The sequence below is a fragment of the Rattus norvegicus genome, chromosome 2, assembly GCF_021556685.1.
Source record: "Rattus norvegicus strain SHRSP/BbbUtx chromosome 2, alternate assembly SHRSP_T2T, whole genome shotgun sequence".
In the NCBI taxonomy this organism is placed as follows: Eukaryota; Metazoa; Chordata; class Mammalia; order Rodentia; family Muridae; genus Rattus; species Rattus norvegicus.
The window spans coordinates 212007623-212024592 of record NC_141535.1 but is presented as its reverse complement, the minus strand read 5'-3'; the positions used below and the strand labels follow the sequence as shown (position 1 = coordinate 212024592).

The 16970-nt window shown below is 46.0% G+C and overlaps 2 protein-coding genes across 2 annotated transcripts; one reads left to right on the top strand and one right to left on the bottom strand.

Annotated features, from left to right (window-relative positions):
* Positions 1 to 87: 87 nt before the first annotated feature.
* Positions 88 to 11626, bottom strand: F3 (coagulation factor III, tissue factor). Its single transcript, NM_013057.2, is given in 6 exon segments — positions 88 to 1006; positions 2521 to 2680; positions 3449 to 3627; positions 5483 to 5700; positions 10260 to 10368; positions 11443 to 11626. Coding segments are annotated over 6 exon segments (888 nt in total). The 5' UTR covers positions 11531 to 11626; the 3' UTR covers positions 88 to 872.
* LOC102555482 (uncharacterized) lies at positions 11529 to 15253 on the top strand. The gene is made up of 5 exons (XM_087641569.1): positions 11529 to 11767; positions 11815 to 11896; positions 12456 to 12646; positions 13113 to 13229; positions 14152 to 15253. Exons 1-5 carry the CDS (start codon positions 11529 to 11531, stop codon positions 14153 to 14155), a joined length of 633 nt encoding a protein of 210 aa, XP_087497695.1. The 3' UTR covers positions 14156 to 15253.
* The last annotated feature ends 1717 nt before the right edge of the window (positions 15254 to 16970 follow it).

Below are 16970 nucleotides of genomic sequence, written 5' to 3'. Positions count from 1 at the left end.
AAGATTGATAGGGTCAACTGTTACTGTAACAGAGTCACCTAGTTCGGAAACCAAGGAGTAAATAATAAACGGAAGATACAAACATGATCGCCTCAATTCCCAATCACCTTTATTTATATAAAAGTATATTAAATAAATTATCTCAATATATACAAATAGGAGATATATAAATAGAAAATCCCATATACAAAACCTTTAAAACTCATATAAATATACACAATGTTAACCACAAACACTTTAAGTACCTTAGATCATAAAACTATATGTAGTTCTTCTGTATGGTAGTCTTATAAAAATAGAGTTGGTTGTCCAATGTTCAATCCCCATCATTGTCAGTTAAAGTGCTAAGTTGTAATAAAGTACAAATCACAAGGATGTCCCAAGCAGAAATATCCTGCATTTAACATATGACAGTTTGCCAGTTACTTTGAACTTCCAAAAGTACCTAGTAGAAGGAAAAACAAAACCCAAATACCGATTTACGAAAGTACAACTGTTGGAAAAGTCCACCCAAATCCCACTTTCCTGTTCTAGAGCCTATGGCATCACTCCTCAAAGGTTCTCCAAAAGCCCACCCAGGTTATAGGAAAGGCATCTGACCACTGGCTTTGCCTGGGCAACCTAGTGTCTTCCCGCGTGTAGAATACACAATCTTAAGCTTTGTGCAAAAGGTGCTGTAGTGTTGATCAATTTGTACCGTTCAGTATGTCCTAAAGTGACAGATGCTAGTGTTGGAATCAAAGCATTAGCTGGAATGACAGGCCATGAAGGGAGTCTTTCTGAGCTAGGAGCAAACTCCACAGTTCCCAGCAGAGGTCTCGGTAACAGTGCCGTGTGGGCAGTGTGACAGTCAGCAGCGTCAGCCTCCTCGTCTATGCCAAGCGCGACGGGGTGTTCTTCCTTTTCTGTCCTGCTCTGTTCTTTCTGCGCTTGCACAGAGATATGGTCAGCAGGATGATAAAGACAGTGACCAGGAACACCACTGCTCCCACAATGATGAGTGTTTCTGAAAAGCAAACACAAACAAATAAACAAAAAATAAATATAAAAACATAAACTCGGAGGCCCCAAACTCACTTCCCAGTGGGCATGACCCCAAAGTATACCGCCCTGCTTTTTTGAAACTTGACACTTATTTCTTCTACCCTTTTGTCGTTCTTAGATTAAGAATTTACCTGACCTCGTATGCTTGAGAGAAATCGAGAGTGACTATAGCATTAAAGGAGCTACCTAGGTTCCTAGACTAGAGAAGCCTCGGGGATTGGATGTGAGAACACGTGTAGTCCACAAACGACCCTGAGTTTGGTGGCAGAGAGTATAGCAGAAGATAAATGGGAAGGACAAAGAAGGGGAGCCACAGGGATGATGGCGGAGATGAAGAGACAGCAGTTGGCTGGGCTAGTAAGCACCCCCAGAGGATCTGTTTTAATGGAGCTGAGGAAGGGAAACAGAGGCAGAGCCTGAGGCATCAGAGTTAGAGTAGGGCTTAGGAAAGGGAATCTTGAGGCTTGTGGCTCAGGAGCTGCCCCAGAGTGGTATGAGCGCCAATGGAAGAAGTTCCTGTTAATGGCCACAAGAGGGCAGAATATGTAAGCGTATTGTTGCACTGTTAAGATTGTTTTTAGGGCAGCATACAAAGTCATGGGTTTAATTATGGCGTTTTCAGCAGTAACGTGTAATTATACTTTCTCATTTATCTCATGCGCCTTTGTCTCCTTCCAGTTTTTTTCCCTAGATGGCCCCTCCCCCACTCAGCACACCTATTTTATTAACTCCCCTCCCCCTTTATATTTCTACCTTTTCTCTCATGGTCTCCTCTCTAGTTTCATGACCCCACCACATACACATAAAAATACATACATGAATATAAATTTAAATCTAGCCCTCCACATATAAGAGAAAGATGTGGTTTTTGTCTTCCTGAGTCTGGCCTACTTGGCATAATGACTTGAAACTTAAACAGAGCCAGGGCACAGCTACTGTCCTCTGACTCGTCTCCTCTGACAGCACTTAGAGCCCCTCTCTGTGGGGACCGGAGGGATCTTTACAGGCTTTTAGTCACAACGCTGAATACCCAGAGAGTGCGTTCATGTGTACACACACAGCCCCTGTAGCCACAGTCCATAGTAGGTGCACTTAAATATCTATCATGTCCAGAAACGAGGTGGTCCAAAAACAACTATTCCCCTGCAACCTGCACCCCTCAGATCAGAATGCCAGTAGGAAAAACGGGCAGAGAAGGCTGTGACTTGATCCTTAGGTACTCAAGTCCTAGTGCAATCTGCAAGCCCAGTACCCCATAAACTCTGGCCCATAGCGAGTGCCCAGGGAAGTGCTTGCTGACCAAGGGAACCATGTGGAATCATTCCTAAATGTCCCCCGAAGAGAACGCAGAACCCCCAAAAGAAACCCTAAGACACCCTAAGCTCATTTCTGAATGTTTGAACCAAAGAGGTACATGTTGGCTCCGATGTGGGGGCAGCCGAGCCTCCCAGTGCACTGACGGCCATGGCCACTCACCTCCCAGGACACTCTTCCATTGCTCAGTGCACTTGGTGATGCTTTCTGGGCTCTTGTGGTTAGTTTTCCTGGAGAAAATCACGGCTTGTACGAAGAAGCAGTAGCTTACCCCCTTTTCCACATCAATCAAGAATTCATTGGTATGTGTAGTGTTTGTTTTCTGTGAAAAGAGAGAGTTCTTAAATCACCGAGGAAGGCAAAAACAGGGCTCTAAGTCTATGCAGATATCAATCAATGACACAAGAAGGATTAGAAGTCCCTTGGCTAATCAGTAACCCCTGGTGACTGCTAAGGAGGCCTTTGCCAAGGCTGAAAGACAGGCACACCCAGCCCAGGTCAGCCCCCTTTTTTGCTGTAGGAAGAGAGAAATGGAATCACCAAAAAGGGCACATTTAGGGACTGCGGATGTAACTCAGTGTTAGAGAACTTGTCTAGTGTAAAAGGCCCTGGGTAACAGTCCCCAGCATCTCAAAGCAGCACGCACTCATGTGCACACGCACGTGCTCGCTCGCACACACTCACACACAGAAACATACACATGCATGCATACATGCATATGCACACATATGCACAAACTCATGTGCACATGCATGAGCTCTTGCACACATGACTGCACACGTATTCATGAATACATACACACCCATACAAATTAGTTAATAAGTAATTTCCCTGACCCCCTGGGATCCCCAATATGAAGATGAGGGAGAGGACAGTCTGGTCTAGCTCCTTGATTGTGTGACTGGAACCTCTGAAAGGACCCTGCCCAAGGACACGAGGTAACTAGCTTGGGTAACGAGCAGAAGGAGGATGTGTTATGCATACCCCATGTCAACCCCTATTCCTCCATATTTGAATTGGGAAGCAAGCATTTATTTTAAAGGATCTATTTTAAAAAATGGCATAAAAAGAAATGAAAAAAATCTCTTACCCTTCCTGTGCTTGAGTCTTTCCGATACGTAAGAATATAACCCAAGTCATTGCCAAAAACTTGCCGCAGAGTGAGGAATGTACCATTCTTTCTGACTAATGTAAATGAGTCTTTTACAGTCACCTTCAGTTTCGTACCGTCTTGTTCATACTTCTGAATTACTGGCTGTCCAATTTTTGCTGCAATGGAAAAATAAAATTACCTTGCTTAGGAACTAAAATCAGTACAAAGGAAAGATCACTTAGTTCTCGTAATTGACAGGTCCTCCATCCCGCGTATAGGACGTCTGCACAGAGTCAGCTCCGGGAGCAGGAGTGGTGGCGGCCCTATAGCTGAGCTTCAGGACAACCCAGCAATGCCATCCTCTGGAAGCACAGGCAACCCTTCCTTACAGACATCAGAAAATGTGGAGAGGAGCCGGCGGAATTAATGCTTTAATAGGCCCATTCCTAGATTGGCATTTGAACATGCATTCAATATAATGAATATTATGGCTATTTTACATTTTTGAAAAAATCCCATATATTTTACCTTGGCAGCATTAGCCATATTTCAAAAGTGTGGTGGTCATGCGTGGATGATGGCTACCGGGCTGTACAAGGAAGTGTTCCACACTTCCAGATTTCAGCTACAATGAATTAGGGGGTTGGGAAGCCCAGCAAGGGTTTCTGGTTGGTCAAAGAACCTATTTTAAGCTCTTGGCTCCTGATTCAGTTACCTCGTGTGCTCTGGTCATGTGATGGTTCGAGAAAACCTGACTGTATGCAAGTCCCAGAGCAGAGTGTGGGTGTGTGTGAGCATGCGTGTTCTGCTGTGCACCACAAAGGATGTGCTGCGGACTGCTGAAAGCTCAGCACTATGAAGGGCTTGGGGAGAAGATGTCAGTGAGCCTGCATGACCTGGACGTGAAGTGCAGAAGCACAATGGTAAAAGTACAAAGGAGTCTGAGGAGAGAGGCTGGTCAGTGGGAACCCTAGGGAGGCTGTTACATTCATCTGGGTAATCAGACGATGAGAACAAGCATCAGAGGTAAAATCTCAACTGTCCTTTACCCTTCTCACCATCCGTGCCACTGAGCAGTCAGAAGGGTACAGACAGGGAGTGCCAAAACCACGACATTTCTGCTTTAACCAGCAGACCTTGCGAAAGAAACCGAGTTTAGTCTTCCTAATGGACTGCATGAGCTTGTGAAATGTCTGCTTCTGAACCATGAAAAGAAAGAGAGGAAGGAAGGAAGGAAGGAAGGAAGGAAGGAGGGAGAGAGGGAGGGAGAGAGGGAAGGAGGGAGGGAGGGAGGAAGGAAGGAAGAAAGAAAGAAAGAAAGAGAAGGAAGGAAAGAAAGAAAGGAAGGAAGGAAGAAAGAAAGAGAGAGAGACTGACTGACTCTCTTACTCGGGATTAATTCTCTGCATTTCCTCATTAGGTGTCAGGCTTGCACACTTGGACATAGGTGGGAAAGCAAGCTACACATTCAAACCCAGCATGAGGGAGTCTGGAGGGGAGCGGCTCCTGCTGGCTCATCTCCGGATCAAATGGAGCTCAGCTGGTTGAAGAACCAGCAAGCCTTATTTCCGGCACAAGTGGCTTCCCTGCGGATCTGGGCTTGGTGGGGAAAAGCCTAGATTAGAATCCCTGGTCTGGTGAAGGGACATAAAATTCAGCATATGACATAGTATCCTGAGGAAAAGCCACAACCCCAGCCTTAGTGCATCCTCCAGCTGGTTACTGGTAGGAACTGGCGGCAGACTGGAGGAGAAAGTTAGTAGATGACACAGTGATGAAGAGTTCACAGTCTGTGAGCCTGCTGCCCATCTGCAGGGAGCGAGACACTTACTTAAAGATGCCTCTCGCCGCCGTGAGTGTGTGTGTGTGTGTGTGTGTGTGTGTGTGTGTGTGGAGAGAGAGAGAGAGAGAGAGAGAGAGAGAGAGAGAGAGGGAGAATGGCTAGGAGGGGGTCACAAAGCACAAGTGTATGCAGAAGCCTAGAAGCCTAGATAGAGCAGGTGTGAAGTCGTCACAAACCAAGCTACTCACTGTCTCGGTAAGGTAAAAACTTCTGGGCATTTGTAAATGGCGGTTCCTCCCCATGAGTTCCAAAGAGTGTTTCCTTTCCATGAGTTGAGTTCCTCCATGGGACAGATAGGACCCTTGCTTCATAGGTCCAGTTCACATCCTTCACAATCTCGTTGGTGAGGTCACACTCAGTGTCTGTGGTTCCAGTGCATTTGTATTTCCAGTTTCTAGATCTATCGCTGAAGGAAGGAAGGAAGGAGAAATGGGAGGTTAGGGTCTGTGTCCCACAGGATGGACGGCCTTCTACCCAGTACTCTGTGCTACCAACGGGGAAACCTGAGGAGGCATTTCCCATCCTGAGCATTTGAAGTATGAATGCAAGTTCGCCCAGTGACCAGGTCGGCTCTGTTGGGCTCCTTTTACTTTTTAATGTATGTGAGCATGGAAGGCCAGAGGCACTAAGCTACTTTCAAGGTCACAGACTAGTGAGAGGTAGAGCTGGGTTTGTTTGTTTGCCTCCTTACTACATGCTAGCCTTAGCTACAAGAATGAGAACACATCTCACCAAAGACCAGAGAAATACAAAACAGCTAGTGCCTGTTTAACAAAGTCTGAGCCGGGGTTGGGGATTTAGCTCAGCGGTAGAGCACTTGCCTAGCAAGCGCAAGGCCCTGGGTTCCCAGCTCCGAAAAAAAGAAAAGAAAAAAAAAAAAAAACAAACAAAAAACAAAGTCTGAGCCTCCGAGGGCAAAGGTCAGATCTTGCTTTTGTAAGGTGCCATCGGAGTGAAAGTAACTTGAAAGACTTCTGCTGAAAATAAAATTCTTCTCAAGGACAGAAATGACCATGTATTGGCCGATGCACCCCTATCAAGTGCTTAAACACCAGGATGGTTCCGAGGTCCATTTCATCCTGCTAGACAGATCTCAGCATTCAAGCCAAGTTCCAGATCTCGGTATCGCCCTGCTTAGAGCTCGTCTCTCCCTTGCTGGTCCCTACCCCCACCCCCACTACCACGAAAGCTCTGCACATGCGGGCTCTCTCTGGGCCAAGAGTTCTGGTTCTCATCTCTCCACCAAGCAGCAGGGCTTCTGTGTTGGCTGAGTATAAGACTGTCACCCCTTCAGGGTGACACCTCCTTAGATAATAGCAAGTGAGTTAACATGTACAAAGGGCCTGGCACAATCCGTGGCATACAGGAGAGTCAGTGGTTGACTAACCATATATGACGATCGTGATGGAGTATAATTATGTAGGGAATCTGTTATTGATAGACTTTATTATTCAATGTAGGTACAGATTATGAGGAAACATCCAGCAGGGGAGACATATAGAGACAATTATCTAAATCCACACGGAAGAGACGCAAATGTGGCTTCTCCAAAGCCCCTTAAATAGCCATTGATGACCTTGGGTCATCAATACAGCGTTTACTGGGAATAACGATAGACATACATGTTTTTCCAATTTTAAAGCTAACAGTGCTATTCTTTTATCCTTTCATATGGTGTTTGTAGGTCACTCATAGTTATCATTTAGCCAGTTAAAAGATCCATTTTATTCCTCATATTCAAGGAAATTTTGTTTTGAAATCATGCTGGGCTTTAACCGAATCCATTGTAGTAATGCTATGTTTCCTCCCCTCTCTAAGTGTGTTAATGCAGTGAATAACATAAATAGATTTTGCAAAGTAGAACCTGAGGCCATCCTTTATTCTCAAACTTGCAAGCTAACATTAAAATTGCAATATTCTAGCTTCTCTTGTTTTTTAACTTCCTTCTATGATAAGTTATAGAGAGGCTGTTTGGATCCAGAATGACCAAAATGCACTTTGATTACATCCTTTCAAAAGCCAATGGCACCTTAATGGTTTCTTTACATCAATAAGCTGTGGGTGCAGTCATACGTCTGATGCACTGTTTTGTCCCACCCAGCTTACAAGTAGGACCTTGTGCTCTCTGAAAAGAACTTAGGACCGGGGCCTACATCATCCTGTAACAAGAGGTGAATGAGGAAGATGGTTCTCCAGTGATGTCCTCTTGGTTTTGCTAAGAGCACAAAGCACTTTAAAAGTCTTCAAGGTCCCTCTAGGCTAGTGAAAAACTCCCAAATTTGGATGTAAAAGTTCCCCCCTAATTTACTGAGGAGTTCCAACAGAAAACAAACATTCACTAATTGAGTTAGAGACTGTGTCTGGAAGCTTCTAAGTTCAGCTTTGGAATTCAACACACATTATGGACTGGACGGCAACAAGTCAAGGCATGGCGCTAAGGCTGGCTGGGCCTCTGATGCTTCCCAACGGCCACTGAGCCTACTTTCAGAGAAGACACTGTCGGCACCCAGCCAAGGGGCTTGGGTCTCACAGAGCTGCCCTTTGGCCAGCACCACACAGCCAAGCTCCAGCAGCATGGGTGGGCGCGGAGGACAAGGTCCGCTGGATAAGGTGCTGCCTCCTTGGGAGGAGAATAAAGGAGAAATAATGAGCAAGGTTTTCCCCTTCCTCCCGGAAAAGGGCCTTGCAGCAGACTGTCAGAGCCTCCTACAGACGTGGCACACGTCGGTTCCAGGTAGCCTGGGTGTGCGTTACCAGCAGTCAGTGTGAGTACCTGGCTTTCCAAAGTAACAGTTTCATCTAGAAAAATGACTGCTATGATTCTCTTAGCCCTGGAATCCCCCTTTCCCTAGGAAGGGTGAAGGGTCACTTGGGTCTCAGGCACTGACTAGTGGAAATGTTTCCAGGTTCACCCAGCTCAGGAGCAAGGGCCTGAGCAAGGTGACCTGACCAGGAAGACACCCAAGTCTGCAGGTGTCCCCAAGCAGTGGCCTGAGCGCTGATATTTGCAATCATGAGCCACACCCATCTCAGTGATCAGCACCTTAAAAACTCTAAAACTTAGAGCCCATAAAGGCTTCCATTTTAAGACTCATGACAGCCCAAGATATATTCCCAATGTTGTTCCAATTAATAATCAAGATATTAGAAAGTAACCGTTTCTCTGAAAATCTAATCTTCACATCTAGAAGGAAAGGATCTCCCAAGGTAAATGTCAGGTCTGTATAAGAGAAGTTAATCACTTTAATAACGCTCCACTGTTAGAATATGAAGTGCTGAGGTTTGGACCTGTTTTAAGTCAGGGTCTCACTCTATAGCCTTGAACAAACATGCAGCCTTGAGCGCCTAATCCTCTTGCATCACATAAGCAAGCTGTGCCGGGATTACAGGAACCATCTAAACTGGGAGGAGAGGGGACATGGATTGTGGATGGGACCCAAGGCTTTGTACACGACAGACAAGAACTCTGTCACTGAACTGCATCTCCAGCCTTTGAACTGGTAAGTTTGACTGTGATGGTAATTACAGATTATGAAATTCATCTCCATATAGCTATGCATAGTTATACATGAATATATATGTGTGTGTGCGCTCTCTCTCTCTCTCTCTCTCTCTCTCTCTCTCTCTCTCTCTCTCTTTCTCCTCCTTTGGTTTGGCAATAGTTATGATGGAGTTCATTTTGAAAAGCAAGAAAGTAATTTAAGGGCTGGAGAGATGGCTCAGCGGTTAAGAGCACCCGACTACTCTTCCAGAGGTCCTGAGTTCAATTCCCAGCAACCACATGGTGGCTCACAACCATCTGTAAAGAGATCTGATGCCCTCTTCTGGTGTGTCTGAAGACAGCTACAGTGTACTTATATATAATAAATGAATAAAATCTTAAAAAAAAAAGAAAGTCATTTAAAAGACCCACACCTGTGAGATGCATCCTAGTACTTAATAAGACTCAACCCAAGCTAAAACGGAAAAACAAAGGGTTAAACCATGCTTGCCTTTTGCCAACAATACTCTCCTGTCCTTCCCAGCTTCACTACTAAAATAATTTCCACACCAGGCAGCTTTCTCACATTCCTCATCCATCTCCTAGAATCTATCAGAAACCAAAAGCTTGCCAATCATATGTGAAAATCATCAAGGAAGACATCCAGGCACACCCTGGCCACTTAGATCAAAAGAGTTGAATTACTTGTTCCCAAGAGCTGTCAATCAGTGAACATGTCTGAAGGAGTCAAACTGCCCCAGACAGCTAAGGATGCAGACAAATCCTTCAGTGTTTTCTAAGCAGCTCAGTGACTCAGGAATTTGGCTTCCACCGAGATCGTGTGCACAACTAAATTTTAATTCACAGAGGCCATAGATTAATGAATCAGGTACTGCTTCAGGGCAGTGTAGACACTGGAATTCCTCCCACCTCCCTCTGACATGCCAGCAGTTGCTCAGTCTAGACAGCTAGTAACCAGAAAAGGGCATCGGTGCTCGGAAGAGACAGGCTGCTGTTGATCCCAAAGCACGCAATACACTTACTTATATGCAATTATTAACTTTCCTATAATTACCCTCAAGTAACTAGACATTACCTTATGTATGTATGTATGTATGTATGTATGTATGTATGTATGTATATATATGTAGATACAGGGTCCTCTGTATTGCAGGATGGCCTGGAACTCCCTATCTACAGCTAAGAGTGACTGAATTTCAAATTCTACTTCCTCCGGAGAGACACAGTGGCCACTGAAACAATTCTTTGCTAGGTTGAGGACCAAGGATTTGGGTGTGCTTGGTAAGCACTCAAGGGACAGAGGGCACCTCACAACCCCACACACCCGTTCCTGTCGCATCAGTTTAAAGTATGGAAATGTTTCATCCGATGGAACATGGCAGTAGCCAGCAAATTACCATGAACACCCATTTGGTAAACAGCCTCATCCAACCACCTCTATTGGTGCACAAGACCTGGCTTACCTTATCTGAACAGTGTAGGTATAGTTGGTGGGTTTCGGTTGCCACTCCAAGATTGTCTTGAAATCAGTTGATATCCAAGTTAAATTAAACGCTTTCCCTGGAGGAGTGCCTGCAAATAAACACAAAAGATCTCTAACTGCATGCACTTCAGTGTTCTCCACCTCGGGCTAACGTCTAAAACACTTTCCCAGCCTCCGCCATCAAAGGGCACACATTTTTTTTTGTTTCCGCTTTGTTTTCAGTCACAAAAGCTTTGCTCACTTGTAAAGAACAGAGGGTGACCCATATAGCCCTCCAGGCAACATCCACAGGCAATCCGTGGAAACAGCTGAAGATCCAGAGGTCCTTCTTTAAATGTTCATGGGAAAGCCCACTTTAAAACCGCACGGAAGGAGAATCCAAGGTGCCAGAGAGTCCCAGAATCTTCTGAAGCAGTCCGGCAGGAAGGGTTTGAGTAAGTTCGTTTGAAACAGGGCTCATCCGCCACACATGCACACGCACACGTGCACACAAACACACAGTCAGGAATGTGCATAAACGAAAAAGTCTAACCTGACCTTTCCCATTGTAATCTAAAATATCTTTACACCGAAATTCTCAGGGAGAGCAAGGCAGATGTGCGGCCCACGTGGCACCTGTCGCATGGTGGGATGCTATGCCATTAAAATACTGTCCAACGTCTCTTTTTGCAAGTCCCTGGGTTTCAGCCTCTGCCTCACCCCAACACTGGGTAGATGTGGGTATGCACTCTGTCTTGCCTGAGTTTACAACAGCGTTGCTTCTTAAACCAAAGGCCACAAGAGCGCACACCTTAACATCAAACCACGCGAAGCACGCCGACTTTGGCAAAGGCGGGCCCTGGAGCCCGCCACCTTCAAGGGCCCAATTTCCTAGGAAGCTCTTCCTTCAGAGTTAAAGCTGGAACCCCAGTTAATCCTATGTAACCACGGTGGATGCACAAAGCAGGCATCTTCAGCGGCGACAACAGCCGGGAGTCCGGGTACCAACTACCTTCCCTCCCTGAGTTCATTGAAACGCTCAAGGCTAGCGCAGCCGAATCCACAGGTACGGCGGGACACCTTGGCGTCCTCAAGGAACCAGAGCAGCCTCCCAGCCAGCCAGACCCATTCTTTGTCTCCCGCGGGCGGTGCACCCCGGGCTTCTCAGGATCAATGCCACTCACCTGCACCAGCGGCCACCTGAAGGAGAAGGAAGCCGAGAAAGGTGGGCGCGAGGGCCGCTAGGAGGCGCGGGCGCATGGGGATAGCCATGTCCAAGGGCTGCTGGCGAGGTCGCGGGGCTTCAGCAGAGGCGCGGAGGCTACGCTACACGAGCGATCAGACGGAGCGAGTGATGGGTACCGGTTGTACCCAGGCTGCCGGGGTCCGCGCGGGGCGCGTTATAAAGGGCCGCGCGGACACCGGCTCCTCTCCACCCCGCGCCGCCTCCGCCGAGGCTCGCGACTCCCCGCCCCCCGGGGCCCCGGTCACTCGCTTTCGCGGTGGGCGGCTCCCGGTCAGTCCACACCCCTGCTCCGCCCACTCCCCTCCCGTAGGAAACTCCGAGACCCCGAAAGGGGTGACTCAACCGTGATTCAACACCACCGCCGAGCACCCCTTCGGCGCAGGCGGATCCAGGTACTGCGGAGACCCAGGCTCCCGGGCTGTTCCCTGGGTGACCACCCTAGGTGGTTTGCTGGGGAGAAAGGAGTTGCGCTGTTGGAGGGACCTAAGTTGAAAGTCAAGGGAGCCTTACTTTCACTCTGCTTTCGATATACGCTGAGCCCTCAGCAGAGGATGTATCAAAACTCCTGGACTATCCCTGGTAGCCAAGGGCAGTTCCAAAGCCCAGCCTGAGCACCCGGTGGTTAGCAGAACATTCAGTCCCTTGGTACGCTGTACAGGGCGGTGCAATAAATGCACGTGTCTGCCATGGACAAGGCCCCTGGATTAGGTCTAAAGGCCACTGGGCTCCCCGACTCCCATTCCTGAAGTGATTGAGGAACTGCAGCTTGAAGCCTGAGAGAATTTGACCAAGACTTCAGTAGCCACGGGTTCCAGGAAGGCTGGTTCTTACGTTGAAGAGGACAGCAGTGGGTTGTAATGAATTCCTCCAAAGCACAGAGAAAGAAAAAAAATGAAACTGAAAAAAAAAAACATTCGGACTTCCCAATTTGTTTATTTTTTTCCTTCCTAGACCCTGGGAATGAAACCTACCCATTTCAAGGACACCTCTGTCACTGAGCCTAGTGGCAGCCAGGTGTCACCTGCAAGCTTTGGATTTTCTTCATCTATTTCCTGGCTTCCCCTTCTAGGCTTTATTGGGAAGTTGGACCTGAGAATATCACTTATCCTACCGCTAGCACTTACTCAACATGGCGTCAGAAGGTTTCTTACCATTCCTGGTTGACTGTCCTGCTTATTCCTTCTTTTATGCCGGTGGTCCTCAACCTCGCTAATACTGGGACCCGCATACAGTGCCTCATGCTGTAGCGACCCCCAACCATAAACAATATTTCCATTGCTACTTCCTAATTGTAATTTTGCTACTGTTACGAATTGTAATGTAAATATCTGTCTTCCCATGCTTTATATACTTTCTTTCGTTCTTTCTTTCTTTTTTACTTTCCTTGAGTAAAGTCGATTAGGTCCACTTTGTAGGCTCTGAGAAGTGTAAAAAGTTACTAAGCTGTTGTCACACTCACAATGGCTTTTGGTTAGGCTTCCTGATGATGCCTGAGAATGGACAGGGCAGAACCTCTTAGCCTTTTACAATACCAGTCTTGAGGTCAGCTGGTCCCTGTGCTCACTGGCCTAATTATACAATGTAGCTCTATCTGTTCCTCTACTCCAGGGACTTTTCCCTCCTGACCTCACCTTCTCCTCCTCCCAATGGAGCAAAGGAAGATGGCATCAAGAAAACTGTTCAAGGAATGAGTTTTCCATCCACAGACAGAGGACACTGCAGCAGGTGTGGGAAACACTTGCAGTTTGGGGAAATTACTGTTCATAGGCAAGTGACCTGTCACCTATTCCTTAAAGCAGACATACACGAGGACACGTAAAGGGCTCGATTTTCCTTTTGCATAACTGGTGGTGTCATGTAGCTGATGAAGAGTCTGAAAATGACCAGGAAGTGATTTTGAGCCCTTCCTGTTCACATTTATAGAGCATGCTAACAGCGTTACCAATTCGATTTCATCAAGTAATTTACATAATTTCAATTGTGCCCTCACTCGTCAACTTCTCCATTTGAGCTTTTTGGGGGAGAGGGAGGATCCGGTCCCCCGCACCCCCTTAGCTCTTAGCACAGTTACCAGCCCCCAGTGGGTACTTGACATTTGAGTCAGTGAAGATCACCATGCAGCCTTGCTTGGTGCTGAAAGTTTTCATTACCATTCAAGAGATGAACTCTGTCACTGGAGTTTCTCTGTCTGGGAGCCAGGCATCGAGGGAATCTGATTGGTGAGAAAAATGCAAATCTATGGGATCCAAGAGCCTTGCTCCATAGCCAGCCCCAGCCAGCCCTAGCCAGCTCAAGGTGGCTGAGGGTCTTTCCAGTTTCTAGGACTTCTAACTGGAGAAGAGGTCGTTTCAGAGCGGAATGAAGAAGTTTGGGGGCTGCTTTCATTTTTCTAACAGCCTATAGTCGAGTGATTCAGAATCTGCTCAGTCATGGGATGCGACTGGTGTGACTGTTGGTAGCCAGGCTTAACAGGCTGTTTGGCATAAACTCCTCCAAACTTCTCTCTTCCCAGGAGAAGGGCAGGTTAAGATTTGTGGCAGAAGGTAAAACTGAAAGTAATTATTTTTAAAAGCCCGTTATACGCATGTGAGAGAGTAAAATAAGCAATTTAACTGTTCCCCCTCCCCAATTTTTTTTTCTTTTTCAGGTAAAAGGCAAAATATGAGAAAAAGCCAGAGGAACCTCAGAGTTAGTGAGAACGAGGAGTTCTGAGTGGGGGAGAAAAAGTGACTCAGCAAAACCGAAGAAACATCTGGCAGGGTTAGTCATGGCGAAATTGGCCGTGGCCATGAAGAATTTTTGTGAAAATAATTATGTACTACCCAACAGTTTACGTTCTGTCCAAAATTAGGTGGTAACCTGTACAACGAAAATCTTTCCTCCTAACCATTCAAAATGCTTCTGCTTGCCAGTTTGGTCAGTAACTCAGTTAGTTATCAGGCAGCACCAAGATTCTGAAAAGCACGGTTTTATCTGCTTGCTCATTTGCTGTTTAGTTTGTGTCGAGACGGGTTCTCGCTCTACATCCCCGGCTCGCCTGAGACTAGTGTAGACTAGGCTGGCGTCCAGCTCACAGAGCTCTACCTGCCTTTACCTCCCGAGTGCTGGGATTAACGCCTTTGCCACCCCACCTGTCTTTAGAAAAAACCCCCACGATTTTAGAGAATAATCTTCCAATCTGTGTCTCAGGGTTTTTAATTCCAAGTCTCGGGGTTTTTAGCACACAAGTGCCCGTGCACACTCAAGGCTTAGTAGACTTCCTGAGAAGCACACTTCCGTAGCGAACAACACTAACCATTTCATTCTGTACATGCAATGGCAACAAATAAGTCACAGACGTCATAGTTGTAATCTTAGCAACAAAATCCACCTTTAGAAAAAAAACCTTTAGCGAGTGTTTTTATTTCTACAACACCATGTGGCTTAAGGTTTGGTGCGATGGCACCTTCTTCATAAGGCCTTAGTCTCATTTCTGAGACTTCTAGCTGAATTTGATGTGTAGAAATCCACTCACAAAACAGATAACTGACTGCCTGGCATTCAGAGTCTGTGCTGGACTGTAGATGCATAGAATAAAACTTAGTCTCTCTTCTATGAAATATGTCATCTCTCCTCCTCGGGTCAGGATTTTAATGGTTTGAATGTTTTCCTGTGCATGTATGGGTTAGAGAGAAAACAATTCTAATAGTGTTGTTGATAAATTTTCTTCTAGTCCCTCCCAAGCAAAAAAAAAAAAAAAAAAAAAAAGACTTAAGCCTGTCATGGTCAGTTCAACTAACAGGCATTTAAATAAGATTGTATTTTTAAATAAATAACACACAAACACACACACACCACACACACACACACACACACACTACACACCACACACACCACACATACACACACACACCACACACACAAACACACACACCACACACACCACACACACAAACACACACACCACACACACACCACACACACACACACACACCACACACACACACACCACACACACACACACACCACACCACTCACACACCACACACCACACACACACCACACACACAAACATACACACCACACACACACCACACACACCCCACACACCACACACACACACCACACACACACCACACACACACACACCACACACACCACACACACACACCACACACACCACACACACCACACACACACCACACACACACACAAACACACACACACCACACACACACCACACACCACACACACCACACACCACACACACACACACACAAACACGCATACACCACACACACCACACACATCACACAAACACACACACACACACCACACACACACCACACACACACACACAAACACACACACACACACCACACACACCACACACACACACACACACACACACACACACACACACACACACACACTGAGTGGAGACCAGGAAGAGTGAGCTGGATGCCCTGGAGATAGTGTTTGGTTATGAGCTGCCCAAAATGAGAGCTGGGAACCAAACTCAAGTCCTCTACAAAAGCAGTACCTGTTGCTGACCACTGAACCATCTTACCATTTCTAAACAGGTTATGTTTTACTCAAAAAACACAAGCACCCTCCATAGCATAGATCCTCTATCTTTGCAGTTGTCTCTGACTCTGAACTACAGGGAGGGGCTTTACAGCAGAATTTTATATTTACTGGTCCAGCAGATCCATATGTCCAAGATTATGATTCCGATCAATTTGGTGTCTAGCAAAGACTGGCTTCCTGATTCAGTTTCCTGGTTTCTTATGGCCATTTTTTTCTTTGTGTCTTCACATGATGGAAGGGAAGGGAGAACTCTACGGAATAAATAAATAAATTATCAATAAAGCACTAACCCCATGCTTGAGGGCTCCACGCTTGACCTAATTGCCTATCAGGTCAATTACCTATTAACCTCCTAACCATAACACAGGAGGTTAAGCTTTCTACCTAGGAATCTGTGAGGACAGGAGAGGGATTTATACATACAAACTACAGGTTTCTGTTACTCCCCTAACGGTAGAGAAGAGTAGCTATTTCATGCTGTTACAATACACTAAGGTAGACAATAGTGGCTAAGAAGAAAATTACAACCAATCATACACTACAAATGTTACTGTAACTCATATATCTAATAATTACACTTAGTAGATACTCTCTACCTTGAGAGCTTTCCTTGAACAAAGACTCAGGATAAGACGAAGTACCATCATCAAAGACAAAAAAAAAGTGACTGGTAGATAATTCAAAACTTAGAGCATCAGTGAACTAGGGTATTATAAAATCAAATACACAAATAAGAACGAATCCTGCGCACACTTGCTTTCAAGTTGGTTATGTAATAATTTTCACGCACTTGAAGAATTTTCAGACTCATAGGTAGTTTTTTGAGTAAAACATAACCTGTTTAGAAATGGTAAGATGGTTCAGTGGTCAGCAACAGGTACTGCTTTTGTAGAGGAC